The following is a 15,680-nucleotide window of genomic DNA, read 5'->3' as shown; positions in this document are numbered from 1 at the left end:
CTGTGCAGGCAGTGGTTTTCTGTCAGGCTGTGTCCTGTGGGGCTATTAACTGTCCGTTGGACCGTCCTGTGTGGGTGTGATTGTCTGTTGGCTTGTTCCGGGGAGGGGGTGTTGCCTGTGCCTCGGGCTGTTCCTGTCAGACAGCTTGCCCCATGTGTTCTCACCAGCAGTGTTTCCAAGTGGATACTGCCATGGTGGGGGATGGCCAAGTCAAGTGGTTTCACCCCTGCCCCGACCTTGGGCTCTCCCACCTGGATCTGCCAGGACTGGCCACCAGCCCAAGTTTCCTCTATCTTCTGTGAGGGTCCTTTTCAGCTGCCCACCCAGTCCTGGCTCCTGCCTGTCTGCGGCCAGAGCAGCCCCTCAGGGCGGTGGCCCGAGTGGGAGCTACAGTCTCCATTAGCCTCCTGAATTATGCAGGAGCCGTGGTGGGTCGAAGCACTTTAGCAGGACCAGGCTGAGGAGAGGAGCCGGAATGGGTGGGGCTGGCGGGGTGGGGGTGTGAAGGGGAGGATGGGTGCTATGAGCAGAGGCTGCTGGGCACCAGGCCCCCAGGACAAGCCCCTTGCGTCCTGTGGGGTTCTGGTGGGCGGCAGATTCTCAGGTTCTTGTGCGATGAGGGCATCGCGTACCTGCGAATCCCTGGCCAGCAGGTCTGCAGGCTGCTCCCACCCAAGCCTGGCTCCGCTCTGCTCAGCGGGGCCCGTAGGGCCGGGAGCACTGATGGGGATGCTCACTGGCAAACAGCCTCCAGTACTGGCTGGAACATGGTGGATGCTCAGTGGACTGGGGGTGGTGTAGAGCCCCTGGCTGAGCTGACAGGCCCGACTGGACTGTGGGCTGGGGTGGGATTGCACTCCAGAGCGAGACCCTTGGTTCCAGCCAGGAGGCTCCTGGGCTCGCCAGGGAGAGCTTTTGGGAAGCAGCACTGTTACTGGGGCATGGCCCTGATGTCTGCAACATCTGGTCAACACAAGCCACAATTGCTGTTGAGCCCTCTCCCCATATTCCAGGCCTGACCTCTGTCTTTGCATCCCTGCAGGTGCCTTGCAGATTGAGAGCAGCGAGGAGTCGGACCAAGGCAAGTACGAGTGTGTGGCGACCAACTCTGCAGGCACACGCTACTCGGCCCCTGCCAACCTGTATGTGCGAGGTAAGGACTCAGGCAATGTCCAGCCCTGTCTCCACGGAGCTGAGCTGCCCCTGCCGGGCGTGCTGCCTGGAGCCCTTGGTGTGGACACACACATGAGGGGCTGCCACGGGCCTAGTCTCTCTTCCTCTCTCCTCTTCCTGCAGCAGCCATAGTAGCGGCAACAGCTCCCACTGGGCGGGCTCCTAAAGTCTGCCACTCCTCTGCCTTCCTTCCCCGCAGGCCTTTTGGGAAGCAGCTACCCTTGGGAGCATTTGTATCTCTTGTAGGTCCTGCCACGTGGGCCAGGAGCCCCACAGGAGTCTAGAGCCTTCTGAGCAGACTTCTCATTGCATGTGTATGTGTGTTTGTGCACAAGCAGGCGCATATTTGTGTGTAAACGTGTGCACACCTGCCTGGCCTTCCTTGAGTGTGTCTTGCCCACTCTAGCAGGGTGGGCTCCAGGCCAGGTGAGCCCCCTCTGGCCAGGTCTGCCTGGGGCCTTCCTGGAGGAGGAACCAGTCGGGACACTTGTATAGAGGGTCTGTGCTCTGTCACCAGCCAGGACCCTTGTGTAGGGGGTCAGGCTGAGGCAGCTGAGAGCCCCCACAGGTGAGCATCTACTGTGTTTCAGGTGTTCCTTGCTGGGACTAAGTGGATCATGCATTTTCACCAGTCCAGGTACCCAGCTGAGAGGGCTCGGGGACTGTTTTGGAGTGTTCAGTCTCTGCTCTGCTCACAGCCCAGGGGTGACTGAAGCTGGCCACCTGCCCCTTCCTGAGAACACACTGGGTCTGGTGTGGATGGTGCTCAGGAGGGGCCTGGGAGCCCCTGCTACCCCCTGCCATCCCCTTGCTTAGCCCTCCTGCACGTACGGGCATCACTAAAAGTGAAACTGTGTCCACTCGCAGGATTTGTAAAGGAAAGTGGATGCGGCTTCCTTACAGCAATGATTTCATCGTGCTAAATGCTTTGTGCAGCTTCGCGAGGGGTGTCATCTGCCTGTCTGCCCAGGGCCAAACACAGGGTGAGGTGATGGCAGTGGCCTGTCCCACTCTTTGGGGCCACTTGATCAGACAGGGCAGAGAGAATTAAGCCATCAACTCTGTACTTATTGAGGGACTGTGCTGTGTCAGGGCACAGGTTCCTGAGAGGCCCCGGGCTGCCCACCAGTTCTGTGACGGGAAAATTGTGCCTCAGAGACAGTGGACAGTACTTCTTTGGTGTCAGGGCCATGGGATGGGAGGTCCCCACTGCCCCCCTTGTCAGGTGTCCTGCTCGTCGGGCTCACCTAAGGGGACCCAGGGCGTGTCTTAAAGAACAGCATTGGGACAGGGAGGCCAGAAGCCCGAGAGTCACTCAAATGACCAAGATGAGTAGAACGGTGAACTGCACAGCCTTCCCCTCACACTGCTCCATGCAGAGCTTCTGAGAGGGACACTGGCCTGACGAGTCCCCTCTGAGAGAGGAGCAGCTGGAACGACCCTTCTCAAAGACCTGCCTCTGGACCATTCCAAATGCTGTGCAGTCTTGACCAACCTTTCTTCCAGAAGACCATAGGATTGAGAGAGCAGAGGTCCTGGGCCTCAGCAGGAAAGTCCTTCGCTGCATGTGTCTGCACTGGGAAGAGGAGAGGCCCCATGGAGCCACTGTGAACTCCGAGCTGGCATGGTCGTGTGGGTACACTTCCTGGGGCAGAGCTGCAGGAGGCCGTACTGAAGCAGGAGAGGGCCCGGACCCAAGGCGGATGGACCCTGCATTGTCATCTTGGCTGGGCAGTGTTCTCTGAAGTCACCATGCTGGCCTCAGCCTGAGGCAGGGCAGTGGGTTTTTGGAACTGAGTTGAGCTGCTGTAGTTGGCAGCTCAGGCACTGACCAGGGAGCTCTTGCCTCCAGCCCCTTGGAGCCTCCCTGTCTGTGGGGCGCCCCCTGTCCACACATGGTTGGCTCAGGCAGAACCCTGACTGGCTCCTGCCATGGACCATCCCCCAGCCCCACCAGGTCTTCCTGAATGGCCCTCCTGGCTCATTCTCACAGCCTTCTGGGCAGGGAATGTGGAGGTTCCTTTAGTTCTAGCCCCACTTGACAGGAACCCTAAAACAGGCTGTTCCATCCTGGCTTTGGTGGTCTCTCCCTCTCTCTGTCACACACACACGTTCCTGTGGGCCCTGGTCTCTAAGGGCCGGTCCTAAGTCTCCATGCCCAAACCCGACCTCAATCTGCACCTGCCCTGCTTTGCTGAGAGCGAGTTGCTCTAAAGCCTCAGGACAAGCCTTACTCTCTGGACTTGCAGACACCTGGAAAGCCCTGCTCCTAGGACCCTTGCCTCTGGTGTCCCCACCCCTCCTCGTCTCAGTCTTGGCAAAGCCCCTGCTTTCTGCCTCCAGCAGTGCTGAGGGTCCATCAGCCCAGCTCCTCTGGGACAGCCTCTGCTGTGTTGGCCACCAGCTCTGTGTCCTGAACCCTGCTGGAGGGTGGGCCACCCATGGAGAAACCCCCTAGTGCCGGCTTGCCTGCCAGCCTGTGTTCACCTGTCTTCCAGCAGAGCCACTGCAAGGCTTCCTTCCAGAGAAGGTGGCTGTGACCTTCCAGTCTGGTGGGAGGCCCCCACCAGGCTCCAGCTATCAGGACCTGAGCCTTGGCCTCTGGGTCCTGTGGACTGTAGCCCAGGGTTTCTCAACCTAGTGACATTTGAGGCCGAATAACTCTTAGTTGTGTGGGGCTGTCCTGTGCATTGTAGGATGTTTAGCAGCACCCCTGGCCCACTAGATGCCAGTAGCACTCGCTAGTCATGACAACCCAAAATGTCTCCAGAACTTGCCCAGTGTCACCTGGGGGAGTACCCCCTAGTTGAGAACCATTGCTCTGGATGGATGGCCTCCCACTGGCATTCATCTCCATCTGTCTCTGACTCTCTTCTTCCACCCTGTCCACTGAACCGAAGGGCACGTCCCCTTCTCAGATTTGGCTTCAGTGTCTGCCTCACATTCTCCTCTGTCCCCCAGACTCTCATAGCTCCTGCTGTTTCTCTGAGACCCTTCAGTGGCTGCATTTAATGGGACGGTGTGCGTAAAGCTCCTGGCAGGGCACCAGGCACGCAGGAAGTTCTTCGTAGTCAGTAGCCGCTGCTGCTGTCGGGAGTGCTGTTGGGGGATGCATCATCCAGTTACATCTGACGTTGCTCCCAGTTGCCCGCAGCTCCACCCACAGTCTAGCAGGCCCAGGCATGCTGCGTGGACCAGCCTGTCTCCGTCACCATCAGACTCCCTCCCTGAGTGACTCACTGTCTCCTTCTATCCACAGTTTTTCTCTCCTCCAGCTTTCAGGATGCACGACTGCCAGGGCCGGGGTGGGGCCCTCCGCAGAGCCTGGCATCCCTGCCCCCAACCTTCCCCGTTCTCTACAGGGAGCTGGCCCCTGGGCCACAGCTATCTAAACAGGGCGATGTCACCATGGCCTTTCTCCCCACAGGTGCCCAGACCAGCTGCTCACCCTATAGTGCTGTGCAGTGTGGGGCTTCCTCAAGGTGGTGGGGTTCTAGCAGCCCGTCTGCCTTGGTGGTTTTGTGGGCTGGGTGGGCCCCAACCCCAAAGCCCAACTCACTGGGTCTGTCCAAGCCATGGGGTGCGTGTGAGGTATGGGGGCTGCCTGTGCCCCACTTCCACCCCTTCCCATCCCCCATTGGCGTCCTGGCACCTGCCGGCGGGACCCAGCCCTGTCCACTGTGTCCTCCATGAGTCCTGAGTCTTTCGTGAGCGGCGTGGTCCGCGCGCACCTGCGTGCACGTGCGTGTGCGTGGGGCACAAGAGTCTTGTCTCGTTTCTGTGCTGTGTGGGCAGATGAAGGTTGGCCTGTTTTTACTCTCTCTGTGTTTCTCCTTGTCTTTTTTTTATTCCCTCCTCATCCTCATCGCACTCTGCCATCAACCCAAACTCTCATCTCTCAGATCAGCGAGAAGGTTGGTCCTTTTCACTTCTTATCCATCTACAGTTCGCCCGCCGATGGGATGCTCCCGTCAGTAGGGACCAGCGGGCTCAGTCAGCTCCCTCGGGCTCGCTCCGGCCAGGCCTGCCCGCCAGTCGGGCTCTGTTCTCCATTGTTTGGGCCGGCAGGCGGGCAGGACCGGGGGTGGGCGGGCAGCACCCCCCTGCCCTGCATGTTTCTGCTGCTTGGGTCCCTGACGCACCACATGTCTGCATGTCCCCTTAGCTGGGCTCCACTGCTGGGGTGGCCGGGTGGTCGTGGTGCATGGCACGACACGGCGCCCCACCTTTGTACTGGGCCAGGCTAGCTGTCTGTTCCAGGCAGAGTTCGAGTGGTTAGGGGAGCAGTAAGAGCTGTAGTGTTTCGTGCCTACCTGTGGGACCTTCCATAGCCCCCCAGTCACCTAAACTCCACGTTTGCCCGAGCTTAGCTGAAACCACTGGGAAGACAAATGAAAAAGACGAATCTAGAATGAGTCCACCCATAAGATCCCATAGCACAGGACAAAAGTCCTGCGGGGTCTGGCCTGACCTTGAAAACCCTACCAAGCCTCAATGGGCAGCCAGCCCTATCTGCTTCACAGAGCTTGGTGTCCATGGCACAGGTGGATGGTGTCATCTTGGCTCACTGAGGAAGTCTCCTACGCTCTTATCTTTTCCCTCTCGGCCGGATCCAGATGAAGATCTGCACACCTGCGCCAGGTCCCTCTGCCTCAGCCTCCCTGCCAGCTCACGTTTCCTCAGCCCTGTGCTGGGCTCTGGGCATTCAGACCCAAGGAGCTCACACCTGACTGAGCGGCCAGCTGCAACCTAGCGAGGCCCACATAGGGGCCCAAAAAAGCCCCCCACCCAGCCGCAGGTTGAGAAGGGCTTCCTGGAGACTCCACTCTGGCCCATTCCAGAGCTGTCTCACAAGGGGCTGGGATCTCAGACCCACCCTCATGGCCAGGCCCCTATCCCCAAGCGTCGGGCCAGCAGCAGGGGCTAGCGGTCACTCTTATGTCACATGGTCTCTGTGGTCGGAGGAGGCTCACCTGTCCACTGGGCTTTGGGCTGAGCCTCAGGGAGCAGACCCAGGCCACCTGGTCCCCTCTGCATCATCTCCGTGGCTTGAGTTTCCTCCACGAGGGAGAGGGAGCCAGTCGGGAGGAGGGCTGAGGCCTCGGCTCAGATATCAGCCCTGAGCATCTCTCCATATGCTCTCCTGAGCTCTGGGGCATTTCGGTTACACCATTTTGCTGACCGGGCGGATCTGCAGGGGCGTTCAGGAAACAGGCATCAGCAGAGACAGCCCAGCCCACAGCCGCCACCCCCTGTGCCTCCTCCCCTACTCTCCTGGTCCCTTGTCCTTTCTCTTTCTCCCCCTCCCTGGCCCCACCAAAAATAAGCATGTACACAAATATTTAACGGGAAGGCAGAAATGAGATCCTAAATATTCTGGGGGGATTTGCCGGGCTGGTAATTTGTTTGGCGCTGATAATTACATCTTACATTTTTCCAGCTTTACTTAAAACTGTGTGCTGAGTGCGCCGGCATTTAATTACTGCTCTGCGGCAGCCACAAGGTTATTTATTAAAGAGTTATTTTATCTTGATACAGTGGATCCTGCCCCTTATCCCCTCCTTAATGTTGTGTTATTTTCATCAGAGAAATTTCCGCGAGTGAATGCCGATTGCGGGGCTGCCTCCCCCTGCGATTAGGCTGTCACTCTGCTGAATGCTGATGCCTCTAGGTGCCGCACCGCCCTATTATAGGGGGTTGTCAGCGCAAATAATTAGACTTAAAAGTTACAGCTGAAATATAATCCAGAAATGGCAGGGCCCTGTTTTGGAAATTGTCTATAAAATGTCAGCACTAAGGATGCACAGGGAACGGTAATAGACCGGCATTGTCAGAGCCCAAGATTAGACCCTAAGTGCATTTTTCCCGGCTCTGGTTTTTCCTTCCCTGCTGTTGCTTCTGTCAATAGACTGAGTCCAGGGCGAGTCCTGCCACTTTTGGAGGCCCTGAGTCTGTGACAGCGGGAGGAATGATGGTGGGGCTGCTGCGGTGAGGCGCCAGCCACTCCTGGCTGTTGGGGTGGGGGTGGCTGTCCAGGCAGGTGCAGGAGGCAGGGCCCACTGGCTGTCTCTCACCTCTCTTGCCCCCACCTTCCCTCTGTAGACATTTCCTGACCTCCTGTGTGCTGGAGGAAGAGGAGTCTGAGCTGCAGGAAACCGCTCTCCAGGACTCCTTGGGTGTGGCTGGTGCCCAGTGTTCTTGTGAAACATCATGGGTGGCGTACCCAGGAGTCTGGGCTTGAGGCCCTTGCCTGGTGCTAGCAATGACCTGAAGTGGCCTCCCCTTGGCCACTGGAGTTCTCCCTTCCACCTGCGTCTAGGAAGGAGAAAATAAAAAATAAAAACAGAACTGCTCTCAATGTTAGTTCCTGAAGGACCCTTATTTTCTGGCACTGGAATAGAAGACCTTGTCCTCCAGGGACTGTTTTGGGTGAAGACCAGTGAACTTTCTGCACTGCTTAGGTTGGGACCCGAGGTTTACTGGCCAAGGACATACTTCCTTTTCTTTGCTCTTTGTTCTTCTGTCGTGGGACATGTCAGGCCCCAAGATTCCACCACTGAACAGGGTCAGGCTTGCAGCCATGACCTCTCCTGTGGCACAGGCTCTCCAAATGCCATCCTCATGCCAACTGGAGAATATCTTCTCCTGCCAGCCTTGGCTAACCCAGAAGCCAAGAAACTCCAGAAGCTTCTCCCTGGAGCTTCATGGGTCTCTTTTTTCAGCCCTGTTAGCCAGGGCTCAAAAGGGTGTGGGCTTACCATCACACAGACCTACTCCTAGTACGTATGTGAACTCAGGCATGTCACTTAAAGTGTCAGTCTGCAGTCAGTTCCTTTGTAGTCGGGAGGTTGATAGCATCTACAGCATGGAACCTTCTCCACGCAGTAGGTGCTCAAGAGTGATTTTCCTTCCTCAAACTTGTTTTGATGTCCTTGAGCAAGGAGGAGATGGGACAGCCACTGGCTGAGAGGAGAGGAGAGACTGGTCAGTTAAGGCTCCTCTTCGTGTCCTTCTGCTCGAGCCGGGGCTGTGCTGGACCCCTCCCTTCCTTGGCACGCCTGGGCCTCGTATGCAAACAGACCTGCATGCCAGCACCTCTCCATCCACAGCCCACCCCTCAGGCTCAGCTCCAGAGCCCAGAAGTGGCAGCACCACCAAGCTGGGTGACTCTTCTGTCTGTGCCTCCTGGCCTTGCTCTTGAGCCATTTGTGGGGAGTGCTCAAAGGGGGCTCTTTGTTGTGGCTTCCTCTTGCCAGCCATGCCCCGGGATGCCCCTGTTCTCTGCCACACAGAACTGCTTTACCTGTGATGTGCTGTCATCATTTGGCGTGAAGTCCCAGCTTTCAGAAAAATCACAGGAACCCACTTACGTCAGCTTAAACAAAACAAGGAAACTCTTATCTTATCAAACTAAAAGATGTAGAAGTAAATTTGGTGTCAGGCAGGGCTGGATCCAGATGCTTAAACAGTTTGGTCAGTCATTTGTCTGTCTTTGTGTCTTAGCTCTGCTCTCCTAGTTGGCTTCTTTGTTCTCAAGCAGGTTTTCTCAGGTGTTGTCAAAGGTGGTTCCCAGTCCCCCTAAGGTTAGCCACTGCAGTAGAGAGAGTCGCTGTTGTAGTAGTTTTTGCAAAAGTCCAAAGGCTATATCTCAATAGCCACGTCTGGGTCACACGCTCCATGTAGCCAGAATGGGAGAAGAGGTGGTTCCCCAAAGAAGATGAGGATGCCAGTTCGAGAAGGCAGAACGCTGGATGTCCACGAGACACGCTGAGACCTCAAGTGAGCCTGGGGACACAGAGGGAGATAGACCTGGCCCGTGATGCCATCGTGCCTGCTTCTGGGGGGACTGCCCGTGTTTTGGCTCCGTCTGGAGGCCTCAGAGCGAGGTGGTGGGGATGGAGCTGAGGCAGGGGCTGAGTAAGGTGGGGTCCTGCGGTCTGGGCTGAGGAGTCGTTGGGGAACTGTGCAGGAGTCTTTCACAGGGAAGTATTGTGAGCAGATTTGTGCCAGCTGTTTTTGGAGGGCCGGTCATGGGAGCAGGGGCCCAGAGGACAGGGCAGGAAGAACAGCGAAGAACCCGATGCAGTGATCCAAGGAAAGATGGTGGTGGCAGTTGCCCGTGGATACGGAGTGAAATTAGTGGGCTTGGAAGATATTTTAGGCAGTGCATTAACAGGACTGATGATCTGCTGGGTGTCTGGTCGCTGGGCCTCAGCTTGACCCCTGTGCAGTGAGGTCAGAGGTCGGACCAGGTGGTCTCTGCAGTTGCTTCCAGCTCGGATTCTGTGGTTTGGGGCTGTGTGAGCAGCAGAGGTGCTCTCATGTTGCACCACGGGTCCTTTGCATGCTTAGGCTCCCCAGCAAGGGTCCTCAGAGACCCACACTCTTGGTGGTGCCCTCTGGTCACTTAGCCTCACTGCCTGCCTTCTCCGGCCTGCGAAGGACACACCCCAGTCCCTGCCCACCAGCTGCATGACCCGTCTGCATGCTGAGCATGCCTGCCCATGGCTAGGTCTTGCCTGCCTGCCCTCCCTCTGCATGTTCTGAATGTCTGTGCCAAGCTTGCAACTTGGGGGGGGTTCCAGGCTGCACCTTGGACTGAGAAGCTCAGAATAGCTTCTGACCTGGGGAGCCCAAGGCTGGAGGTCGTGGTCAGGCACAGCCACCCTCCCCCTTGAGACCCTTGTTCATTGGCGCGGAAAGCCGTCTGTTCGGCGCCGTCATCATGTTAACCGCCATCGTCATGCCCATCCTGCCCGCGGACCACGTCCCTGGCCCGCCCCAGCCCTTTGTCCCTGCCCAGCCCCCCTGAGGTGTGGCTCTCCTCTTGGGTTCCCAGGCTGTGCCTTGAGCATGGCTGAGGTCCCAGCAGGTAGTCATGCCGTTGACCTCATCTCTTGCTCTCGGATCATGGCCTGGAGGTGGAGTCAGTGACTCTAGAGAAGGTGGCCATGTCACACCTGGACTGACCTTCTGCCCTTCCCCAGCCATGCTCAGAGGACCCTCCACCCTGGGTTGCCTGGGTTTCTCTCACTGGTGCCCCAGCTAACCCCTCTGGAGACCCTGGTAGGGGGTGAGGGGTCGGGAGCAGGTAGGGGAGAGCACTGGACTGCAACCTGGGATGTGGCCCTGACTAGGCCTGGATTGTAGACATGAGGCCTGGACCTTGCACTGAGTCCCTGTCTGACCCTAGGTAGTCAGGACTTTTCAGGGCCTCAGTTTCCTGGGCTGTAAAATGGGAACTTGGCTGTGGAATCTCTTGTGTTCCAGACAATCCCTGAGTATGGGGGCTACTTGTAGCCCAAAGTGGGGTGGGAGATGGTAAACCAGGACCCAGAGATTCTGCCCCTCCTGTCTCTGAGGTGGGTTTGGCTCTGACAAGAGGGACTTCCTGGATGAGGGGCCCCTGCCCTTCCATCCTCCCTCGTGTCCTGCCCACCCTATGAGTGCCTCTCTCCCTCCTCCCACAGTGCGCCGTGTGGCTCCTCGTTTCTCCATCCCTCCCAGCAGCCAGGAGGTGATGCCGGGCGGCAGCGTGAACCTGACTTGCGTCGCGGTGGGTGCGCCCATGCCCTATGTGAAATGGATGATGGGGGCTGAGGAGCTCACCAAGGAGGACGAGATGCCAGTTGGCCGCAATGTGCTGGAGCTCAACAACGTCGTGCGCTCTGCCAACTACACCTGCGTGGCCATCTCCTCGCTAGGCATGATTGAGGCCACGGCCCAGGTCACAGTGAAAGGTGAGTGCCTCAGACATGCCTGCAGTGGCCTGTGGCCTGCCCTGTGTCAGAGGGCAACAGGAGGTCCCAGCACCCGTGGCAGGCGAGCATGGATACTGTGCGGACAGGCAAGGCCTAGTGGTCATTGCTCTCTCCTGGGTGCCCAGGCTCTGGCGTTCTCCTGGCCCTCAGTGGTGGAGGGAGGGGTTTCTGCCGTTAATAGTGTTAACATAATAGCTGACAGGTACCAAGTTCCTGGGGCCAGACTCTGCCCTGGCAAGCTCAGATTACTTTGTTCAGTGTCTGTGTTACCCTGGGAGGTAGATGCTCTTGTCATCCCCATTTTACAAGTGAGAGAATTGAGGTGCAGGGCCACACAGAAGAAAATGCTGGAGTAGGGACTTGTGTGGCTACCTAGCCACTACATAGCAGTAGCCTCTCAGGTTTACCTGCCTCCCAGCAAGAAAGATGTCGTGAAATAGTAGCCAAGGGGGTCGTGAGTTCTCTGCCAGAGTCCTGGGACAGGCACACATACATAGCCTCCTGTGGGCTCTCTGCTTCCCCTCTCGCCTCCCTGTCCATCCTCCATCCTACAATTGAATGATCTTTTAAAAATGTAGGGGCTGACCTGGTGGCACAGCGGTTAAGTGTGCACGTTCCGCTTCAGCGGCCCGGGGTGCACCAGTTCGGATCCCGGGTGTGGACATAGCACCACTTGGGACACCCTGCTGTGGTAGGCGTCCCACATATAAAGTAGAGGAAGATGGGCATGGATCTTAGCTTGCGGCCAGTCTTCCTCAGCGAAAAGAGGAGGATTGGCAGCAGTTAGCTCAGGGCTAATCTTCCTCAAAAAAAAAAAATGTAAAGCAGGATCATGTCACTCCCTTTTAAGAAAGGGAGAAATTCCTTCCACTGGCTTCCCATTGCTTTTAGGATAAAGCCCAGGGTCCTCACTGTGGCCTCCCTCCCTCACCACACGGACACTTCTCCATTTCACCAGGCTCCTTACCTAGCCCTTGCGCTCCTCACCCAGCCCTTGCCATCTCTGGCTCCATCTTGCTCTCCAGGTCTTAACTCTGAGGCCTTCCCCAATCACCACATACAAGGAGATTCCCTGGATTTTTCCCCATCTCAGCACCCTGCTTTCTGCTGTCCTTGCACAGACTAGAATCGAGATTATCACTCATTGGTTGCTTCTGTCTCACACTGGAATATAAACTCTTTGAGAGCAGGGGTGTGACTGTCCGTGTGACATAGTGTCCTCAGCCCTGGCACAGTGCTGGCACTTGGGTCCTGCTTCGCCTGGGACTTTTCCACCTTCGATTTGAGCCAAGCCACCAGGTCCATGGGGCCAGCAGCCTCATCCTCTTTCCAAAATCCAGGGCCATTCCCTTAGGAAATGTCATCCCCCTCCCTGGCCCCGTCACACATACTCACCAACAGGGGGCGCAGGCACCTGCAGCGGCAGATCTCTGTTGCCCAGCCCGTGTGCTTTCCATCGGCATGGAGTATGGGCAGGCCACAGCACCTCTGGGTCTGTTGTTACTGAGGATCCACTGAGTTCTAGAAGTGACGTGGGTAGACGCTAGATCCCCCAAGGCCCCTGGGGGCACTGACAGGCCCAGTCACCATCCCCCACTAGGTGCCTTCAGAGATCACCAGAGCTTACCAGACCATTCTTCAGGGTAGGCTGTGGGGTCAACCACACTCTGGTTGGATGACCCCATGAGCAGGGTTGGCTCCGGGAGTCATGACCTTGGGCAGCCCTAAGCCTTCCACTTTGTCCCCAGCTCTGCCGAAGCCTCCAATTGACCTTGTAGTGACGGAGACGACTGCCACCAGTGTCACCCTGACATGGGACTCTGGGAACTCGGAGCCCGTGTCCTACTATGGCATCCAGTACCGTGCAGCAGGCACAGAGGGCCCTTTCCAGGAAGTGGATGGCGTGGCCACCACCCGCTACAGCATCGGTGGCCTTAGCCCTTTCTCAGAGTATGCCTTCCGCGTGCTGGCAGTGAACAGCATCGGCCGAGGGCCGCCCAGTGAGGCGGTGCGGGCCCGCACTGGGGAGCAGGCGCCCTCCAGCCCACCGCGCCGCGTGCAGGCACGCATGCTGAGCGCCAGCACCATGCTGGTGCAATGGGAGCCACCTGAGGAGCCCAATGGCCTGGTGCGGGGCTACCGCGTCTACTACACTCCTGACTCCCGCCGCCCCCTGAGCGCCTGGCACAAGCACAACACAGACGCAGGACTCCTCACCACCGTGGGCAGCCTGCTGCCTGGCATCACCTACAGCCTGCGCGTGTTGGCCTTCACCGCCGTTGGCGACGGCCCGCCCAGCCCCACCATCCAGGTCAAGACGCAGCAGGGAGGTAGGTGTGGGCAGCGTGCTGGCTGGACGGCCGCTGCAGAGCTGGGTTGGGCAAGGTGGTGGTGGCGCGCCCTTGCTCAGGCTGTGAGCTTGGGGGCGCTGGGAGGGTGAGGACTTGTCTTCCACAGACGCGTGGTCACTTGGGATGCAGGACAAAGGTGTGGGAGTGAGAATCTGGGTCCTTTTCCTGAGTGCCCCTGCCCTCAAGAGGGATTGGTGAGGCTGATGGCGCTGCTGTGGGGCTGTTGCAGTGCCTGCCCAGCCTGCGGACTTCCAGGCCGAGGCGGAGTCAGACACCAGGATCCAGCTCTCATGGCTGCTGCCCCCGCAGGAGCGGATCATCAAGTATGAGCTGGTGTACTGGGCGGCAGAGGACGAAGGCCAGCAGGTGAGTGCCCGGCAGGGACAAAGAGAAGGGTGCAGGGCTCCTCCTGGTGCCTAAGGGTCTGTGGTGGGCTCACCCAGGCATGCTTTTCTGGATTTCTGTGGTCGTGTGGGCACAGCCCCTAGGGTTCTTCTTGGCTTTGCAGCTCATGTGGCCTGTATTGTTCTGTAGTCTGTCACCCTTGTGCCCGTGGCAAAGTCCCTGGTGTATCTTTGGGTCTCAGGCCCTGAGGCTCGGGTGGCACCAGCAGAGCCCTAAAGTTCTCCTGGGACCATGTGTCCCAGATGTCCCATGGCCATGTAGTCTGTGAGGCACCTGTGCCATGGACTGGGCCATGCGGCCCTTTTGGGTCCAGGTGACTGTGTGGCATGGAGCCAGCTTTGGAGCCACAGTCGGTCTGGAGGGTCAGCTGCAGCCCATATTGGGGAATAACCTCTGAGTGACCTTTGAGGTCAGAGTAGCCAGTGAGTGCTCCTTGCTCTTCCAGCACAAGGTGACCTTCGACCCCACCTCCTCCTACACTCTAGAGGACCTGAAGCCTGACACGCTGTACCGCTTCCAGCTGGCTGCCCGCTCTGAGTTGGGCGTGGGCGTCTTCACCCCCACCATTGAGGCCCGCACGGCACAGTCCAGTAAGTGTCTCCTGAGGCCACTGCCTGCTACAGCTGGGTTGGGACACAGACACACACACACCCCTCCCCTTGACCAAGTGGGTGGTTGGGTCTGCTCGGCCCTGGACTGGACTCTAGTCTGGGCTCTGGGTCTGGACCCCAAGAGAGGGACAGGTAAGTGCCCTCTAGTCTGTGTCCAGATGGCTGCTTCCCTCGCTGCTCCTTGCCCGACTCCTGCCTCTCCCCCATCCCTCCCCACCCTCAGGTAAGTTCTGTGTCTGTCATTCATCTCCTTCCTCCACCCTACTCTGTGCTAGTCACAATAGCTGACTGGGCCATTGTCAGTGGTGGGACCACCATGCTCGCCACGTCCCACACCTGCTTTGGCGGCCGTCCTCCGTCCTTTATCCCCACATCTCATCTCCCCCATCACCCATATTCCCTACCTCCTGTCCCCCCACCATGAGAAGTACGTGTGGGCTGTGTAATCACACTTGAGCCAACTGCACATGGGGACACGTCTGTGAGAGTGACACTGTGTGACCAACTGTGTCCATGTGCACACATTGGGACTACATGGCTAGCCATGTGTGGGACCACATGCGAGGTCGTTTGTGTGACAACTTGGTGGCATTATGTATTACTGAATTCCTGCGTGTGTGAGACTGATGTCGTGAGTGTGTGTGTGACCACATCTGACCACCTGGCCTGGCAGCACCTGTATGTGTGTGCAGTGCGACTGGTGTGCCTCTCTGATCGGGTCTGTAAGGCTCTTTAGGATCGGGACCTAGGGAGTATGTCTCTGGATAACTGACCCACGCCCCAGTGTATGGGCCTCTAGCAGCTCTCCCGACGACAGACTGTGAGGCCACGGGCTGTCGCAGTCACACAGCCACACCAGACCACAGTCCGTGAAGCTCCGTGTGATAATGGGCCGTGTGCATGTGGCTGCGTGGGATCTCGGCATCAAAACATTGAGCACGTGTGATGACCTTAAACACGGCAGTGTCTGTGAGGTGGTCCCTGTGACATGGGACTGTGTCCTCCTGCCCTAGCATGTGTCAGTGATGTCAGGAGGCCTGTGTGTGACCCTGATGCTCATGGATTCATTCTGCAAGTACCCACTGCACTCCTGCTGGGCACTAGGCCCCATGCACTGTGCAGGGCCAGCAGCACAACCCTGACGTGGCCTCCGCCTGCGGGGATCCTAGTCTGGTGGGGCAGACAACCATTAAACCCGCAATTATCCAAACGAGCTTTTAATTACATTTGTGTAAAGTGCTGTGGAGGAGGCAAACAGTAGAGAGATGATGGGACGGGAACCTTTTCTGGTCTGAGGAGACAAGGAGGGTCTCTGTGGGTGACACAGAGGCCTGAGGCAGGGGTCAGCAGGTGCCAAGACCCTGGAGTAGGAAGGTGCT

General features: G+C 57.9%; 1 protein-coding gene across 32 annotated transcripts in view; it reads left to right on the top strand.

Annotated features, from left to right (window-relative positions):
- The window catches only part of PTPRF (protein tyrosine phosphatase receptor type F), an 86,788-nt gene that overhangs the window by 43,469 nt on the left and 27,639 nt on the right, over nt 1-15,680 (top strand). For all 32 annotated transcript variants that reach the window (XM_023631725.2, XM_023631733.2, XM_023631788.2 and 29 more), the window contains 5 exons: nt 1,043-1,153; nt 10,644-10,913; nt 12,683-13,264; nt 13,515-13,651; nt 14,136-14,280. In XM_023631725.2, the coding sequence (XP_023487493.2) occupies nt 1,043-1,153; nt 10,644-10,913; nt 12,683-13,264; nt 13,515-13,651; nt 14,136-14,280 (1,245 nt within the window). The remainder of the gene's footprint in view (nt 1-1,042; nt 1,154-10,643; nt 10,914-12,682; nt 13,265-13,514; nt 13,652-14,135; nt 14,281-15,680) is intronic.

Source organism: Equus caballus, chromosome 2, assembly GCF_041296265.1.
Source record: "Equus caballus isolate H_3958 breed thoroughbred chromosome 2, TB-T2T, whole genome shotgun sequence".
Classification (NCBI taxonomy): Eukaryota; Metazoa; Chordata; class Mammalia; order Perissodactyla; family Equidae; genus Equus; species Equus caballus.
Note: the sequence above shows the minus strand (reverse complement) of the source record. Positions and strands in the feature narration are given on the sequence as shown.